The sequence below is a fragment of the Chionomys nivalis genome, chromosome 2 (assembly GCF_950005125.1).
Source record: "Chionomys nivalis chromosome 2, mChiNiv1.1, whole genome shotgun sequence".
Classification (NCBI taxonomy): Eukaryota; Metazoa; Chordata; class Mammalia; order Rodentia; family Cricetidae; genus Chionomys; species Chionomys nivalis.
This window is the reverse complement of record NC_080087.1, coordinates 114,303,238-114,319,500: the sequence shown is the minus strand read 5'-3', so window position 1 is coordinate 114,319,500 and position 16,263 is coordinate 114,303,238. Positions and strand designations below refer to the sequence as shown.

The 16,263-nt window shown below is 42.9% G+C and overlaps 1 protein-coding gene across 1 annotated transcript in view; it reads left to right on the top strand.

Moving 5' to 3' along the window:
* Rhbdd1 (rhomboid domain containing 1) overlaps positions 1 to 16,263 on the top strand; it is a 124,882-nt gene that overhangs the window by 21,503 nt on the left and 87,116 nt on the right. Inside the window, exon 3 of the mRNA XM_057763267.1 lies at positions 32 to 164. Within this exon, the coding sequence (XP_057619250.1) occupies positions 32 to 164 (133 nt within the window). The remainder of the gene's footprint in view (positions 1 to 31; positions 165 to 16,263) is intronic.

The following is a 16,263-nucleotide window of genomic DNA, read 5'->3' as shown; positions in this document are numbered from 1 at the left end:
TAATACTGGTGTGTTCTTTATTCTCTTCTAGGAGTTTTGTTTGCCTTGAAAGTTCTTAGCAATCATTACTGCCCTGGCGGCTTTGTCAATGTTTTGGGCTTTCCTGTCCCAAACAGATTCGCTTGTTGGGCAGAGCTGATAGCCATTCACTTCTGCACCCCAGGGTAAGTCTTTCCTGTTGGGGAGTAAACATGGGGCCCTCGATGATCCAAATAATAGAGGAAATGGGTTATAGTCTATGTGATATTAGCCTGAAACCCCAGCATTTAGGAATCTGAGGTTCTAGAGAAACTCCCTATCACAACTACCTGGGTTATAAAGAAACTCCCTGTCTCAAAAACTAAGAGAAAAGCAAAACAAGTTGCTTTTTAACAATGGAGTTTATCTTTTAACCTTCAAAACAGAGTTGAGTTCCACAATTTTGATATTAGGCATTTCCTGGGTTGAACCCTGTCAGCTGCCGAACTGTGTAATTTATGAGTTTCAGTCTCCTCCCTTGTAACTAGGAACAAGAGATCATAGTGTACAAACTTGAGCATTAATGTTAGCTAGTCAGGAGTGAGTTCTAATAACAATATTCCAGAGATCCATATAGATACCACAGAAAGATTAAAAAAATGCCTTGCACTCTGGTCTGATGCTTTGTGGCCATGTTAAACGAGAAATTGACTTGGTAATAAGCTCTTTAAATAGAATTTTTTTACACAGTAAGTGGTGAATTCTGCTGTGTGTAGTGGTGCAGGCTGTCATCTCAGTATTTAGAGATGGATGCAGAAAGATTTTTCAAGTGAGAAACCAACCTCAGCTACATATCTCAAAAACAAGACAACAAAATGATAGAACTCTGGACTGTTTGGGGTTGAGAGGCATTTTTAAGATTTATTTCCTTTGTAAGAAATAAGAGAAAAGCATTGGGAAAGTGACCTCTTCTCTCTCTTCTTTCTCTGTCCAAAAAGTGTGGAATCTTTCTCTCAGCCCTCTTTACTACTTTCTGTGTCTCTCTATATGTCCTCAGTCCTCCAAAACCTCTATGGCTAATTTTGGTCAGCTAGTAGCTAGATCTGCCTTCTGATTCAAAGAAAACTTTATTGGGAGTCTCGGGAGTGTCAGTGTGATCAAAATATCCCACAACTGTAGGCCCTGCTCTATTTACTTTGCCTTTCCTCCTTTGTTAATGTGGCTTCCTCAGAGGACCTCTGTAGAACCATCTGGGCCTCCAGGAACTACCATTTTGATTTGTGTGACTTGTTGGGTACTGTGTTCATTTCAGAGCTCGTTCCCTGTGTTGTGTGATGGCCTAGTGACTTGGATCCTTCTTTAATGCTCACTCTCCAGCATGGCAGCATTGACAACTAGAGTATAAATGGCACATGTGTGACACTGACACTCATTTACAATTGTATTGTTATTTGTGATAATTCAAGGAGGAAGGCCCAACAAAATCTTTGTTTTCTTTGAAAAGAGGTCTAGAGGTCTAGTGATGTCTGCCTCTTATCTGAACAGTTCCCCTCTCTGTCACTCAGTTCCTCCACTCCTTTGACGAGACTTGGTTGTCTGTGCCTAGCTGCACTCAACATTCATATGAAAATCACCCGCTCTGGTGCTTAAATGTCTATCCTGTGATGAGCTCACTGAAAAACAGTGCTTTTTAACATTCTCGTGCAGAGTTTCTGAAGCGCTCATCATGCTTCTTGCTTGCTCTTTTTCTTAAGGGTCTCCACCTACATGGGAAAGGGTTGGTTGCATAATACCCTTATTCTGTGTGTAAGGACGTGATAACCTGAACCCAAGAGTTAAGTGAAGTTTCCCATCTCTAAAGCCTGAAGGAGTAAATTTTTCGCTTTCCAAGGTTTGACTGCTTCAAATGATAAACTTTCAATATTAAAGCATCTATTTAGGTATGTGTCCAAAAACAGATCAGGCTGACCACTGGTCTAGAGAGCCGAGAAAGCAAGTGCTTCTTGAAGACAGATCTATAATCTCAAAAAATAAGAGAAATCGTTTTAAAAAAATAACCTGTGGGGGCACATGAATGGGGGGGGGAGAACAGGAGAAGCTAGAGTTCCCAGTGCCGTTCGTTGTGAACCTCCTGGTGACTGTCAAGTGGAATTTTCATTGGGGAAACATGGGAAGTCTTCAGAACAAAGCATGCATTTCTTGTTAGAACTATTTGAGAGCTACCCTATGGATGGGAGCAAACTTTTGCTGTGTCTCTGGGTTTCATAAAGTCATGGTTGGTAGCTGCCCCTCAGTGGTATGAAGGAACATGTCCAGAAAAGGCCACCAGTAGGCATCGTGCAGGGGGTGAACTTGACCCCGAGAGGGAAGTGCTCACACTCGTCACACTCGATTCCATGGTATCACTGCTGGTGACCACTCAGCTCCACACTGTCTCTTCATTTCCTTTCTCTCCCTGGGATCCTTTGTAGTGCTTGTGTTTGAGGAGGGGTCGCTGCTCCCAAGGCAGCTCAGGATGGGTGGGAAGCGTAAGTCCCCGGAAGAGGTTTTTGCTCTTTCCCACCTAGGCCCCCTCCCACATCTTACTAATGGAAGTAAGGGGGATCTGAGGCAAGGCTTATCTTCCAGCCTTGGATTAGGAGTCTCTGCAGAAAGCTAGGCACAAAACTGAAGTTCAGAGGAATAAATAGCACTGAGAGTGAGATGGTCACTGAGCAGCTGAGCTGGAGGACAGAGGCCAAGTGTGACTGGACCAGCAGTTCCGTTCTAGCTGCCTGCCCTCGGGCAGATCCCACAACCTCCCTGGACCTCGTTTTCTCCACCTGTGGACTGAGGAAGATGAATGGTTCACAGAGAGCAGATTTAATTTTGTGGACATTAAGTTTATTTGATGATTTGATTCTGCTAACCCTCCTCAAAGTACGGGAGGAATCAGATACAAAAGAAAAAAAAATAACTGAGGAAAGAAATTGTAATTTAGGAATTGATTCATACTGTAAACATGTTGAAATCCACAAAAGTAGCAGAATGTAATTCCCAGGCCCAACTGCAACATTTCCCACACAGGTTTGCGCTGCCAAATTTCTAGTCTCTTCCTATGAAAATAATCTGAGGCTTGCGTTTCTGGAGTGAGGATCAGGGTGTTTCAAATATAGGTTTTTATTAACTAGTTCAGAACACACCCTTTCATAATCCATCATGTAGCGCTGGGTTCTTGTTCAGTCTGGGAAAGCCTCTACAGGCTGTTTTCATGGACAAACTATAAAACCCTGAGCTTTTCTAGCTTTTGTTTTGTTTAGCTTTGTGTGCACGGGCCTCTGTCAGATGTTGTCTGACTGACTTGAATGCTGTCACTTAGCGGTAACGGTGTAATATGAAATTTGATTTCTTCCCTGATCCCAGTACTCTGCTGATTATTAAGTAGCTAAAGCACTTTAATCCTTTTTAATGTACAGTTTTCTTTGTTAATTCTGTTACTGGCTGTCCTTGCTGCTCACTCCTGCTTGTAGCTTGGGGTACAACCTTGAGGACGGTTGGCTTGGGCATTGCAATGCCCAGTCCCTAGTGTATCTGTGTGATTCCTCAATTGAGACTGAAACTGGTACATTGAAACTGCCACCTTGTCACGTTTGTCACAGGGGAACTTCTATTTAATTTCTGTGATAAAAACCATGGCCAAAAGCAACTCAAGAAGAAAAAACCTTATTTTGCTTACAGTTTACAGTCCATCGCTAATGGAAGCCAGCTCGAGGCGGCCACACTGAGGCAGGATGGACACAGGCCATGATGGAACACTGCGTACTGGCTTGTTCCCAGTGGCTTGCTCAGTCTGTTTTCTTATCATCAAGGACCCGCTTGCCCAGGGGTGGCACCATCCATAATGAGCTGAACCCTCCCACATCAGTTATCAATGTAAAAAAAAAAAAAGTGCCCCACAAACATGCCCAAAGTCTGATGGAGGCAATTCCTTAATTGAGAGTCCCTCTTCCCAGGTGAGTCTAGTTTGTGTCGAGCTGACAGAAACCAGCCTGCACAGCTATCAGTACTGAGTCTTCTGCTCACGGCTTTACATGCTTGGCAAGTGGAAGAGTTTTGTAGGTGCTGAGTTCTGACTTTGAGATGATCACCATACTGCCAATGCTTGCTAAGCTGGGATTTGTGCGCTGCCTGTTAATAGTAGCGAGCACACACAGTAGGTAGTCTAACCGTTTCTGGAAGCCATTTCTGCACTGTAATGACTAACTTAACTCTACACTGAAATGAAAACTTGCTCAGCTTCCACTTAACAGAAACCTCCCAAACCGTGACTGCTCCATCTCCATCTGATGTGGAAGGAAGTGTGGAATGGGGGAGATTGAAATGGAAAGAGACGGCAGTTTTAACTGATGGTGGCTAAGGCATCTCATATTCATAGATTTTACCAAAATGCATGTTTATGTGAGCACATGGTCGGGGCCCTTCCTGCAGCTCTGGCAGGCACCGGACCTGATCCTTATTTTCTCCACTGTAAAAGGCTGTAACCCCTAGCAGTTATTAATTAAATCCTCAGTAAAGGAGGACTGGAGGACTGCTTTCCCTCTCCTCCCTCCCCTCCCCTTGTGTGTATGCTGTTGGGTCCATTTTCAGTGTTGACTTAAACCAAAACACTGTTCCCTTCCCCAAACACTGTTCTAGCGTCTTCCTGATTTGGTGAAAGCTGCTGACTGAAATGAAATAAATGACAGGCACTTTAATCTAGGGAAAGTAGAATTTAGCTGTGAGTCGGTGAATGAGAATGTTCTTCTGGAGGGGAAGGTATGTGTATACGGAGGGTGTGCTGGCTAGTTTATGTCACCTGAAAGGAAGGCACCTCAACTGAGAAAAATGCCTCCATAAGATCCAGCTGTAAGGCGTTTTTTTAGTTAGTGATTGATTTGCTGGGGGTGGGGGACAAGCTTGTTGTGGGGGGTGCTATCCCTGAGCTAGTGGTCCTGGGTTCTGTAAGAAAGCAGGCTGAACAAAGCCTCAAGGAGCAAACCAGTAAGCAGCACCCCTCCTTGGTCTTTGCATCAGCTCCTGCCTCTAGGTTCCTGCCCTGATTGAGTCCCTGCCCTGGCTTCCTTCAGCGATAGACAATGATGTGGAAATGTAAGCCCGATAAACAGTTTTCTCACCAACTTGCTTTTTGGTTATAGTGTTTAATTGTAGGAATAATTACAGGGAGGAGGTGTAGGTATATGGAAGGGAGGGTGTCTGTATTCAGTGTTAAGAAATAAGGCAGGATGAGGCGTGCTTCCCTTCACAAAGGAAATAAAAATGCTTCAATCAAGCAACAGACCCTGTGGTACATCCTCAGAGATAAAGCGGGCATTGTTCTCCAAAGTATGTTCTTTCAAGTACTCGTTCCTCTGTAAGTTTCCTTAGCTTGTGTGAAATGAAATCCAGGGGCCCAGAACCCAGGCAATAGATCCTTTCCAAGGGAACTTCAAGTCGGAGGCAACAGAGGTATGGACTATAAAACAAAGAACGGTCACCCTAAACAGCTAACTATCCTCCGGGGAGCAGTTTCTTGTCCCTCTAACTGCTAACACTGGCTGTATAATACGCCTTTGTCCCATTGGACAGACAGCAGCTCCTCCAAGTTTCTCTCCAAATTCTGAATTTCCTTTGCTTCTTATGGGTAGGAGGGAGGGACCGGGAGAGAAAGGTGAATTGAGTTTGGATAGTTTATCTGAAGTGCCAGTTGACACACAGGGACTTAGATGCATAGTAGATTGTTAAATCTTTGCCTCTGGGATTAAGAGTGAGGCTGGGGATGACAGTTTAGAAAGTGGCTACGGGTAGTGTCTCCTGTCCCATCTGTCCTTTTATAATTAGGCCACTCAGCCTCTAAGAAGTGAAGGTGAATTCTCTTTTCTTTGACCTGTTAGATTTTTGGCACCCTGTTCAATAGAATACAGCTTAAGTAGCATGCTGAGGTCACAGCTTTGCATTTTTTTTTAACCTTATGGGTAAAAATATTTGTCCCTGGATTCCATGTAAGAACTGTGACTTCCTTGGTCCCAGCAACCAACTGTCAATTCCAGGTTTGTGAGTCCTTTACTTTAGACGCAGCCTCAGGTTTTTATGCTGTGGCTACAGACAGTGTGGGACAGAGCCTGGCCATCCCTCGGGGTTTTTTCTGAATTCCTGGCCCACAGAATCTGAGTCTAAGAAGACAGTTTTGTGCCCTGCAATACTGGGAGAGTCTTTTCTGCAGGAATGGTATCAGCAGGGAGCCCAATGTCAAGAGGAAAACAGAGGAGGGGCACAGAGAGTGTGCCTCGGGAAGTGGGCTGCAGAAAACTCCGAGCTAAAATAAAGGAGAACCAAAGAGACTTTGAAAGATCCATATCGAGCGTGTGTGGAACTGCGAGTCACGTGGCACGTCTTCAAAGCAACAGGTTCCTCTGTGATTTGAACCCTTCAAAAGTCATGACCAGACATAGCTGCTCATCCCTGTTCCCAGCACAGTGGAGGCAAAAGGTCACAAATATCTTGAGTTGACTTCCAGGCTGGCCTGGGCTGCATAGTAAGACCTTGTGGGCGAGAAAAGAAGGAAGGGCAGAGAGAGGAGAGGGCGAGGTCTCTGAGAAGAAGGGGAAGATGGGTCGGAGTTAGTGATGCATGTATGTAGTCTGGCTAAACACTATTTTAGAGGACTTTGGTTTCAGTTCTATTTATGGGTGCTCAGTCAAGTCTTAAAAAATAATGTGATAGGTTGTAAAACTTTTGAGTTCTGTGTTAAATCAACCACTAATTTCTTCAACTCAAATTGGAAAATATGTGAGTATTGTCAGAGTCTGTCTGTGTCTGTGGTGGAGGAGCACATTCGATCGCCAGGACGTTGGTGGCCATGAGAAGAACAGGATGTGACGACAGGTTTCTAAACTCTTGTGTTCCGCTGGGAGAAGCACTGTTTGTCCACAAGGCTTCCCCATGACCACTAACTCTCATGATCTGTCTGTGTGTGACGCGTGTGATTCATACCTCGCCTGAACCAGAAGGACTGATAGCAGCCACTCATCCATAAGCAAAGTCGTTACCGTACCTCATTTGGAAAGATACGCAGAGTTAATAGAAGGCAAAGATGAAAAAGAGGTGTAAAGGTTTGCGCAGTCCCCAGATGCCAGTGCCCCTTTTCCTTGTAAACTTTTTGAAAAGTAAAAGTATTTTCAATAACATAATACAAAATGAACAAAACCCACTGGACACTGAGTTGAGATACCCATGAGGGGTTTATATAAGCAGACAAGCAGGTGGTAAACTTGCCCATCCAGCCGTATTTGAACCAATCATGCTTCACAGAGAAAGCTTTTAAACAAGAACAGGCTGCCAGGTGGAAGCTCCAGAAGACATCTTGTTCTCTCAGGTCTGGGCCAACGCTCATGTGGCCTCCCTAACAGGACTGAGGCTTGCTGTCTGCGATTGGGGATTTTCAAGCATGGCTTACACTGTTTTTCAAGAAATTCCTCAATTTTTTTTTTTTTTTTTTGGTTTTTCGAGACAGGGTTTCTCTGTGGTTTTGGAGCCTGTCCTGGAACTAGCTCTGTAGACCAGGCTGGTCTCGAACTCACAGAGATCCGCCTGCCTCTGCCTCCCAAGTGCTGGGATTAAAGGCATGCACCACCACCGCCCGGCCAAAATTCCTCAATTTGTGCCATCCTTTTTACTGGGATTAGCATGAATGGCCTGTGGGGGGAGCATCCATTTGTTGTCCAGGGCATGTTTCTGTAGGAATTATTGTTTTCTATTCTGCTTGTAGTGGAGAATCATACATTTTACCTTTATATTGGCTGAGGCCATTGCTTTCTTGTTTTGTTTTGTTTTCCTTTTTCCTTTCTGTATGTACGTGGAGGCCAGAGGTTTATATCAGGTGTCTTCCTTTTTAGACCTCCATTACTACGTCTTGAGCCATTGACTTAGCTAGGCTCAGCTGGATCCTCTGACTTAACTCGCCACCACCGGAGTTAAAGACATGTGCAGCCCACCTGGCATTTTACATGGATCCCAGAGATGTAGACTCAGATCCTTAGACTTGCACAGCGACAGCTTTACCATGGAGTCCTCTCCCCAGCCCTGTTTCATTATTCTAGAGAGCTTAGACAGGAGATACATGGAAAGTGAGCATCCAGTTTCATTACACGGACATTGTTGTCTCAGCCTGTTAGAGTTTGTTCTGATCAGCATTCCAGGACTGTTGGGAAAAGATTTGTGGTGTAGGTGAGATTTTTTTTCTTCTGCCTTCTTTGGATATCTGTTTATGTATTTCTCTTTTTTTTGTCTTAATGTGCTCCCATAAAGGAGTTTGCAGATTCTCTCTGCCTTCCAGGAGGGCTTTCGGTTGGACAGAACTTAATGGGGGAACATTTTTTCTTCCCAAACCAAGACTCCCTGGAGATTTTTATAGAGTGAGATAGAAATTTTGAAGCAAGATATTTCCCCTCCCACTACAGTTGGAACTCACTGAGGGAAAGGTGGTCTGTAAACCATCTCTGTGGCCATGGAAACTCAAGCCTATGGAAAGAGAGACAGTCCAGCCCAGACCTGAACATTGGACTCTCTCTACCTATTCTTGCAGACCTGGTAGGTAGAAGTTGGGCGTACTCCATGTAGAGAAGAAAGCTAAACCTGACTGCTAAGTTGTCTTTAGTTCCTGTTTGCTGAAATTCGGTGTAACCGTACCTCTTAAAATCCCCTGTTTCTGAATGATGGCTTAGTCTTTAAGCCCTTGCCAGGCAAGCATGAGGACATGGCTCTGGATCCCTGGCACCCATGTGAGAAGCTGGGCACATGAAGTCACTGAGATGACTCTGTGCACAAAGGCACCCTGCTGCTCAACCCTGATGACCAGAGTTCAGTCCCTACAGCCCATATGGAAAGTCGAATGTGGTGGTGCCCATCTGTAATCCCGTAGTCCTACAGGGAGGTGGGAAGCAGTCATGGGAGAACAGACCAGAGACTCACCAGTCTGCTAGCCTGAAGTACTTAGCGTGTCATAAATAAGAGAAAACTTGCCTCAAAAACAAGACAGAAGGACAGAGCCAGCTCTGGAAAGTTGTCCTGTGGCTTCCATTTGTACCGTGGCATGTGTGTACACATTTACATACACACATCATACACATAGTAATAATGGAAATAAATAAAATGCTGGGTTTATTGGTGCATGTCAAGCCCTGGGAGGCAGAAATAGGCGGATCCATGGAACTTGCTGGACAGCTCTTTGCTGAATTGTCAAACTCCAGGATTACTGAGGTGCCCCGTCTCAAACCATAATGTGGAGAGTGACTGAGGAGGATAGAGGATGTTGACTCTGGCTTCTATGTGAACCTACACACGCCCACTCAGGCAAGTGCATATATCACACATGCACACACATTTGAAGCTGAACATCATGGCTGTAGGAGCTTATGCCAATGGCTACTCACAAGCTCTCTCTTTCTCTTTCTCTTTCTCTTCCTCTTCCTCTCTCTCTCTCTCTCTCTCTCTCTCTCTCTCTCTCTCACACACACACACACATACACACACACACACGTGCACCATGTGTTCTCTTATTGTTATAAATAAGCTGAAAATGAATGAATGAATGAATGAATGAATGAAAAGGTGGTCATTTCTCCATGTTCTAATTGAAAGATTAACACATTCATCGCAGAAAAATTTTTAAAAAAGAATGATAATTAAGACAGGTACCCATCCTTGTCCATCCAGGAATAAACCCTACTCTACAACTATAGCTTACCCGTGACCCTGCTGCACGCTAATGTTTTCTACATTTGTAATCACAGAACTCCAGAAGCCTCAGATTTAATGGCTACTTAATGTTTTCTACTGCAGTGTTTCAATTTGTTTTCCCACTTACTAGTTTGACTGACTGGTATTACTACCTGATGTAGGCAGCGTTTGTCAGTCTCCTTTGCAAGTCTTGGCCCTCAAGACTGAATCCTTGCATAGAGTAATTTCCCAGGACAGTATTCCCTTGCCTGTGATTTGTCTTGTTTGTGTCCCCTTAAATAATTTCGAGAGCTTGTGATTGTTTATGTTAATGGGTAGCCAGAAAACCCCAGGTGCCCTTCTTTCTGTTTCACATTTTATTTGTTGGTTGGTTTATTATTTATTTATTCATATGTGTGTGTAGGTCAGAGGACCTCTCTTAAAAGCCAGTTCTTTACCTTCACTCTGTGGGGTCCCAGGAGTCAAACTCAAATGGTCAGGCTTGGCAACAACTACCTTTTCTGATTAACTGAACATAAAATGTGGACTCTTTGTTGTTTATTTTTTATTTTATGTTATGGGTATTTTGCCTGAATGTGTTCAAATGCACCGTGAGTGCAGTGCCTGTGGAGGCCAGAAGAGAGGGCTGGATCCTCTAGAACAGAGCTAGAGACAGCTGTGAGCCACCGTGTGGGGGCTGGGAACTGAACTCGGGTCCTCTGAAAGAGCAGCCAGTGCTCTTAACAACTGAGCCATCTCCCCTGCTCCAGGAAATCATTCATACTGAAAATAAGGATATAACTTGGTTTGAGGTAGGAATTAAAGACGTAAGCCTGTTTAATTATTTTAAATCTTTTCTGTTTAAGATGGTTTTAAAGTAATAGAAAAATTACAAAAAATAAAAGCGTACAAGAAAGCTCCTATATTTCACACACCCAGTTCTGCCTATAATTAACATTTTATTAGTACTATGTCATTGTGTTGGCTTTATTATTACTGTGACAAAATACCTAGCAAGCAGCTGGAAGAGCATTTGTCCTAGCTCATGTTTCAGCTGTGATACTTGCTTCCATTGATTCTTGGCCCAGGTGACCTGGTTGTCATGGCAGCAGATGCTTCTGGCAGTGGCTCCTCACTTCATAGTAACAGGAAGTGGGGGTTGGGACAAGACAAGGCATAAGGACATGCCCCTGGAGACTCACTTCCTCCAGGTAGTTCCCACTTCCCAAAGTTTCAGAACCCCCTCAGGGACCAAGACCTTCACCCGGGAGCCTTCTGGAGCGGCACTTCATATATAAATTCTAACAGGACATTGGCTAGAAGTGGTGAGGTGGTGTTGTTAACACTTCCTTTTAACTACAGTCTCTTCTTGCCTCAGTCAAGTCAGCTCTGGCTGCCCTAGCATACCATGGACTGTCTGACTTCGCAGTGGGTATCCGTTCCTCATCATTGAGAGATCTGTGATTAAAGTGCCAGAAAACTGTATGTCTCGCTGGCTAACTTCCTGGTGTGTCCTCAGTTCTTACATGACCAGTGAAGAGAGCGGTGAGGGGGAAGGAAAGGAACAAAGATGGAGAAAGGATGTGGAGGCACGGTGGGTAAGAAAGGAAGAGGATTGAGAAGAAGGGGCCGACACAGGGACACAGACATTTGCAAAGTCTCCAGTGTCACCTCTTACAAGAAAGCTCATCCCATGCTCAAGGCCCCATCTTCTCTGACCCCATCTGAACCTAATTTTCTCTCCAGGACCTTGTTCCCAGACACTCCCCATCGGGCAGTAGGGTTTCATTCTATCACTTGGGCATAGGCACAACTAGTCCCCATCAGTTCCTGTTGCCCGTGCTGGTTGTTTTACTCATTTGGTAATGAAGACTTAGGAAGTCCCATTCCTGAGCATCTGTGTGTGAGCATCTATTCTCATCTGTCCTTGTGTGACTCAGAAGCCGCGATCAATCAGCCACATTGTATGACTTCTAAGCCAGTTTTAATTTGGTAACAGGAATCCATATTGTCCTGTGTGATTGGACAGTCCTGCCATGGTTCCATTTAAAAGTCCATTACAAACAGAGGTAGAAAAAATGAATGAATAATTTCTGTACTATCCTGAGCGTGTGAGCTTTGAATGGCCCCTTCTGTCCATAAATGAGTCAGGCTGTGTTGAGGGGCTGCTTTCTCCAGCCAGCCAGCTCAGAATAACAGTAAGCAGTGGGTAGAATCAGGAAGCAGCTGTTTCTCTAGGTGAAGGAGGGGTTGTTTGGAATAACATTCACCACAGAGGCTGGAACTAATTGGCCCTCATGCTGTGCTACGATTGTTGCTGTATGGAGGATCACACCTACTCAGTCTATACCCAACTAAACAGGCTTGCTAACGAGCCCTGCTGGTGGCTTGGTGACAGTCGGGAGGCTTAGGCGTTCCGTGTTTGATGTCATAGGTAATGATGGTTGCAGATTATTCTTAAAAGATAAATTTTTTTTGAAAACTGGCAAAGAAGTCCTGTTTCCTGGTTCAGCAGGCGATACCTGCACATGATACAACAGATATGCAACAGATACCATGCAATATGCACAAGCGATAGGTGATTCAGTTAACATTTTCCTGAGTCTTTGAGGATCTCACACGCATACAATGCTTTGTGTTTATATTCACCTCGCATTCCTCCTGGCTCCCCCATCACCTCTTTCCAACTTTGTGTCCTTATTTTAAATAACCTACTGAGTCCAATTTGTGTTGCTTATTTCGCCATGTGTGGCCATCCACTGGAGTGTGGTCAACCCATCATCAGCCATATAAAACAGGGTCATCTTTTTATACAGGGAATTTAACTGCAATGTAGTTATTACAATGACTTGAATTTTCCATAGTAATTTTTTTTCATTGAAAAAATAATGAAACCTATTAAACTTATTCTCCCTCTCACTTTGGCCTCTTTAGAATAAGCTTTGGCCCTTTTGGAATTTCTTCCAGCAGACACTGTTGGTGATAAGTGTTTTATAATTAAATATTCATTCTCAAATAATAAGATGATAAATCTTAGCCCTGCTATAGCTGATTCATTTACCTGATTCTTTCCATTTCTGTATGAGGAGGAATGTTTCAAAATAGTGAGTGTTGCCTCTATCTGCTAAATTCCCCTTCTGCAGTAGTAAGTGATTTTTAGTTAAAGGTCATGGGTATTAAACAGGCAAGAGGACTGTTTGTCATTTATATTCAGATTTGGTTCAAATTATGCAAAATGAAGACAGTGGGTGCTATGAATTGAAATCATTAGTACATCAATTATTCTGTGATAACAGCTGAGAACAGGCTGCAGACCACATAAACGATCCTTCCATTTAAAGTCAGATTCTCATTAGCTTATATGAGAGAGAAAATAATTTGATTCTAATTTATCTCTTTTTAAATGGACATTGTTCCCTTCTGAATTCAAAAGGAGAACATTTTAATATTATACTCATTTATAGTACACAGGTCAAATAAATAACATGTTGTATGTCTAACAGAATATGTCACTGCTATAATTTATATTATAGTAATTCCTTGTTTCTAAGACACACATCTTTTTGGTATGAAACAGGCCACGAACACAATGAGGATAACATTAGGCTTCACGAGATGAGTGCCTGGATTGTTTAACTAGGGATTGGTTTTTTGTTTGGGTTTTGTTGTTGTTATTGTTGTTTTGCTATTTGTACAAAGCCAGAGCTTCATCTCATGGACTTGTAATGTTTAGATTCTCTGGTAAGAATGATCTGAAAATGCCTAAGAATATATGGAGAAAATCATCCTTTTCAGTTCTGAGATGGAGGTCATGCCTGAGGTCAGCCTCAAACTCATCCTCCAGCTTCCGTCTCCAGCATCTCATGGTGCCCAGCTGAGATTTATATTTCTAAGCTTAAAAGTAGTGAACATAGTTTTACATATTGGTAAAAGGAACAGGTTTGTTTTTTTAGGTCCAAATTCATTATAAACCAAAATTAAAAGAATAGTGGTGTAGGAGGGTCTTATTTCTATGTGTTGCTTTCATTGGTTGAATAAAGAAAACTGCTTTGGCCTTTTGATAGGGCAGAAAATTAGGTAGGCGGAGTAGACAGAACAGGATGCTGGGAAGAAGAGCCGAGTCAGGCAGAGGCCATGATTCTCCAACCCGAGACGGACGTAGGTTAGAATCTTCCTGGTAAGCCATGACCTCATGGTGACATATAGATTATTAGAAATGGGTTGAATCATGATATGAGAGTTAGCCAATAAGAGGCTAGAACTAATGGGCCTAAATGCTAGAAATAAATGAGAGGAAAGCAACATGAGCTTCAAGAGAAATCCCAACAGGCAGTTTGGCAAAGGCCATTGTTCACAGAGGTAAGTTAGTGCATACTAAATGCATGGCGTAAAGATTTTTTTGTTAAGCAATGAGAAGTTACAGCAACCAGCTTGCTTCCTCCATAACTTAATAAGTTGTTTAAAGAAGCCATTGGTATTATTGAGGGTCTGGTGACCCAGGCAGTGATATGAACTGGTAGATGGCATGCTGGGGTGGACATTCTGCAGAGCACATAGATGGCGAGTGTACAGAGTAGAAAAAAGGTTTATGTCCCTTGATTACTGAGGATCTTTACAAACTACAAATAACCATAAACACAACAAATAAGGATTGATATCATTCTGTGCATTGACATGGACTTTGGGAAACCACTTAAGTGTCCAGTTGCAGGTAAGTAAATCAATAATCATTACAGACTAGAACATTATACAGCCATTAAAATGATATTGTTAGAGATTAGTTTAATGAATTTGAAAAACACTCATGGCCAAATAAGGTGAAAAGCAGAATACAAGGCATTGTATATAATATGCCTTCAACATTATTTTTGTATATTTCGCATCCTGGGATGGAACCCTGGTCCTTACACATGCTAATCAAATGCTCTATTGCTAAGCTATCACCCTCAGGGGTTTCTTCTTTCAAGGTGAAAACTAGCTTGCATAAACGGCTGAAGAGAAACATATCAAAATACTAATAGTGAGTAGCTTAGATGAAGTATTATTATGTTTTATATTTTTTCTTAAATTTTTTTCCTCCCAAATTCTTTTTCATAGTGTCTTAGTTAGGTTTCTGTTGCTGTGAAGAGACACAATGACCAGAGCAACTTTTTTAAAGAAAAACATTTCATTGGGTGACTTGCAGTTCAGAGATTCATTCCATTATCATCATGGTGGAACATGACAGCATGAAGGCAGACATGGTGCTGCAGATGGAGATGAGAATTCTACATCCTGATCTGCAGGAAACAGGACGTGAGCTGAGCTAGGCATAGCTTGAGCATAGGAGACCTCAAAGCCCACCCCCATAGGGAAACACTTCCTCCAGCAAAGCTATATCCACTCCAACACTGTCATACCTCCTAACTGTGCCACTCCCTATGAGGTTAAGGGGGCCAATTACATTCAAACCACCACACACGAGAAAGTGTTATTTGTAGTGGGAAAGCCAAGCCATTGAAATAGAACTAAACAGTAGCATCTTTTCACAAATCTTAACCTGTTACGTATCTTGTCCTCCACGTCTTCTCAGACATTGGCTGGTACATTATAGTTTCCCAATGAATCTTGTTGAATAAAATCAGAGATTGGGGTGGACCAGCCACTAGCCGAATGAAAATCCAAACCAAGTACAATCAGATTTGCCACTCAGGACTAGAAATCATGGGTGGGCTCAAGGGAAACTTCTGAGATCCAAAATTCGGTAAAATGCTAAAGGCACTTTCTGGTATTCTGCTGAGGAATGGCAGGCTGAGCAGCTAGACGAGTTGGTGTTTCAGTAGGTGAGCAGAGAGGGATGCTTGCCCGGGGCCAGGAAACAGGTACCCCCCCATACGATGCGGCTTCAGAGGCAGCCTCACTCGGGGATGAGATGCCGGGTGTTGTCGGTTGTTCACTCCACTCACGCTATGACCACAGTGACTCCGTCATCCTTGATAGAAACTCACAGACTAGTAGGAGCTCTGTGTCACCTGGGCATTTAGGTCTCCAGAAAAAGAGAAAGGAAAAGACGTTACAAAACTCTGCTGAGAACCAGTATTTAAGCCTGTGGTCATGACAGTCCACAAACACAGTTTATTATAAAGCAAGAAAGTTTAAATGTAACTAACCTTTAAACCTTTAAGAAGCTCAAACACATACATACATATACACATACATACATACACACATACATACACACACATATATGTATATGTGTATATATATATACACATTCTCTTATCTCATATGTAAGATAAGAAGGAGATGGGACTGATTATGAAAAAGACATTTAAATTTTTTTCATATTTTAGTTAAAATATAATTACATGAATTTCCTCCTTCCCTGTCCTCCCTCCAACCTTTCTCAATGTCTGTACCCTCCAGTCCCCTCACTCCCTCTAAGAACCTTGGCCTTTTTTCTTTGTTACTGTCCTATGTACATATGCACATGTATTAAATGAATAAATACAACCTGCTGAGTCCATTAGTGTTGCTGGTACGTATATGATTTCAAGATTAACCACTTGCTATTGGGTAAAAAGGGGGAAATCT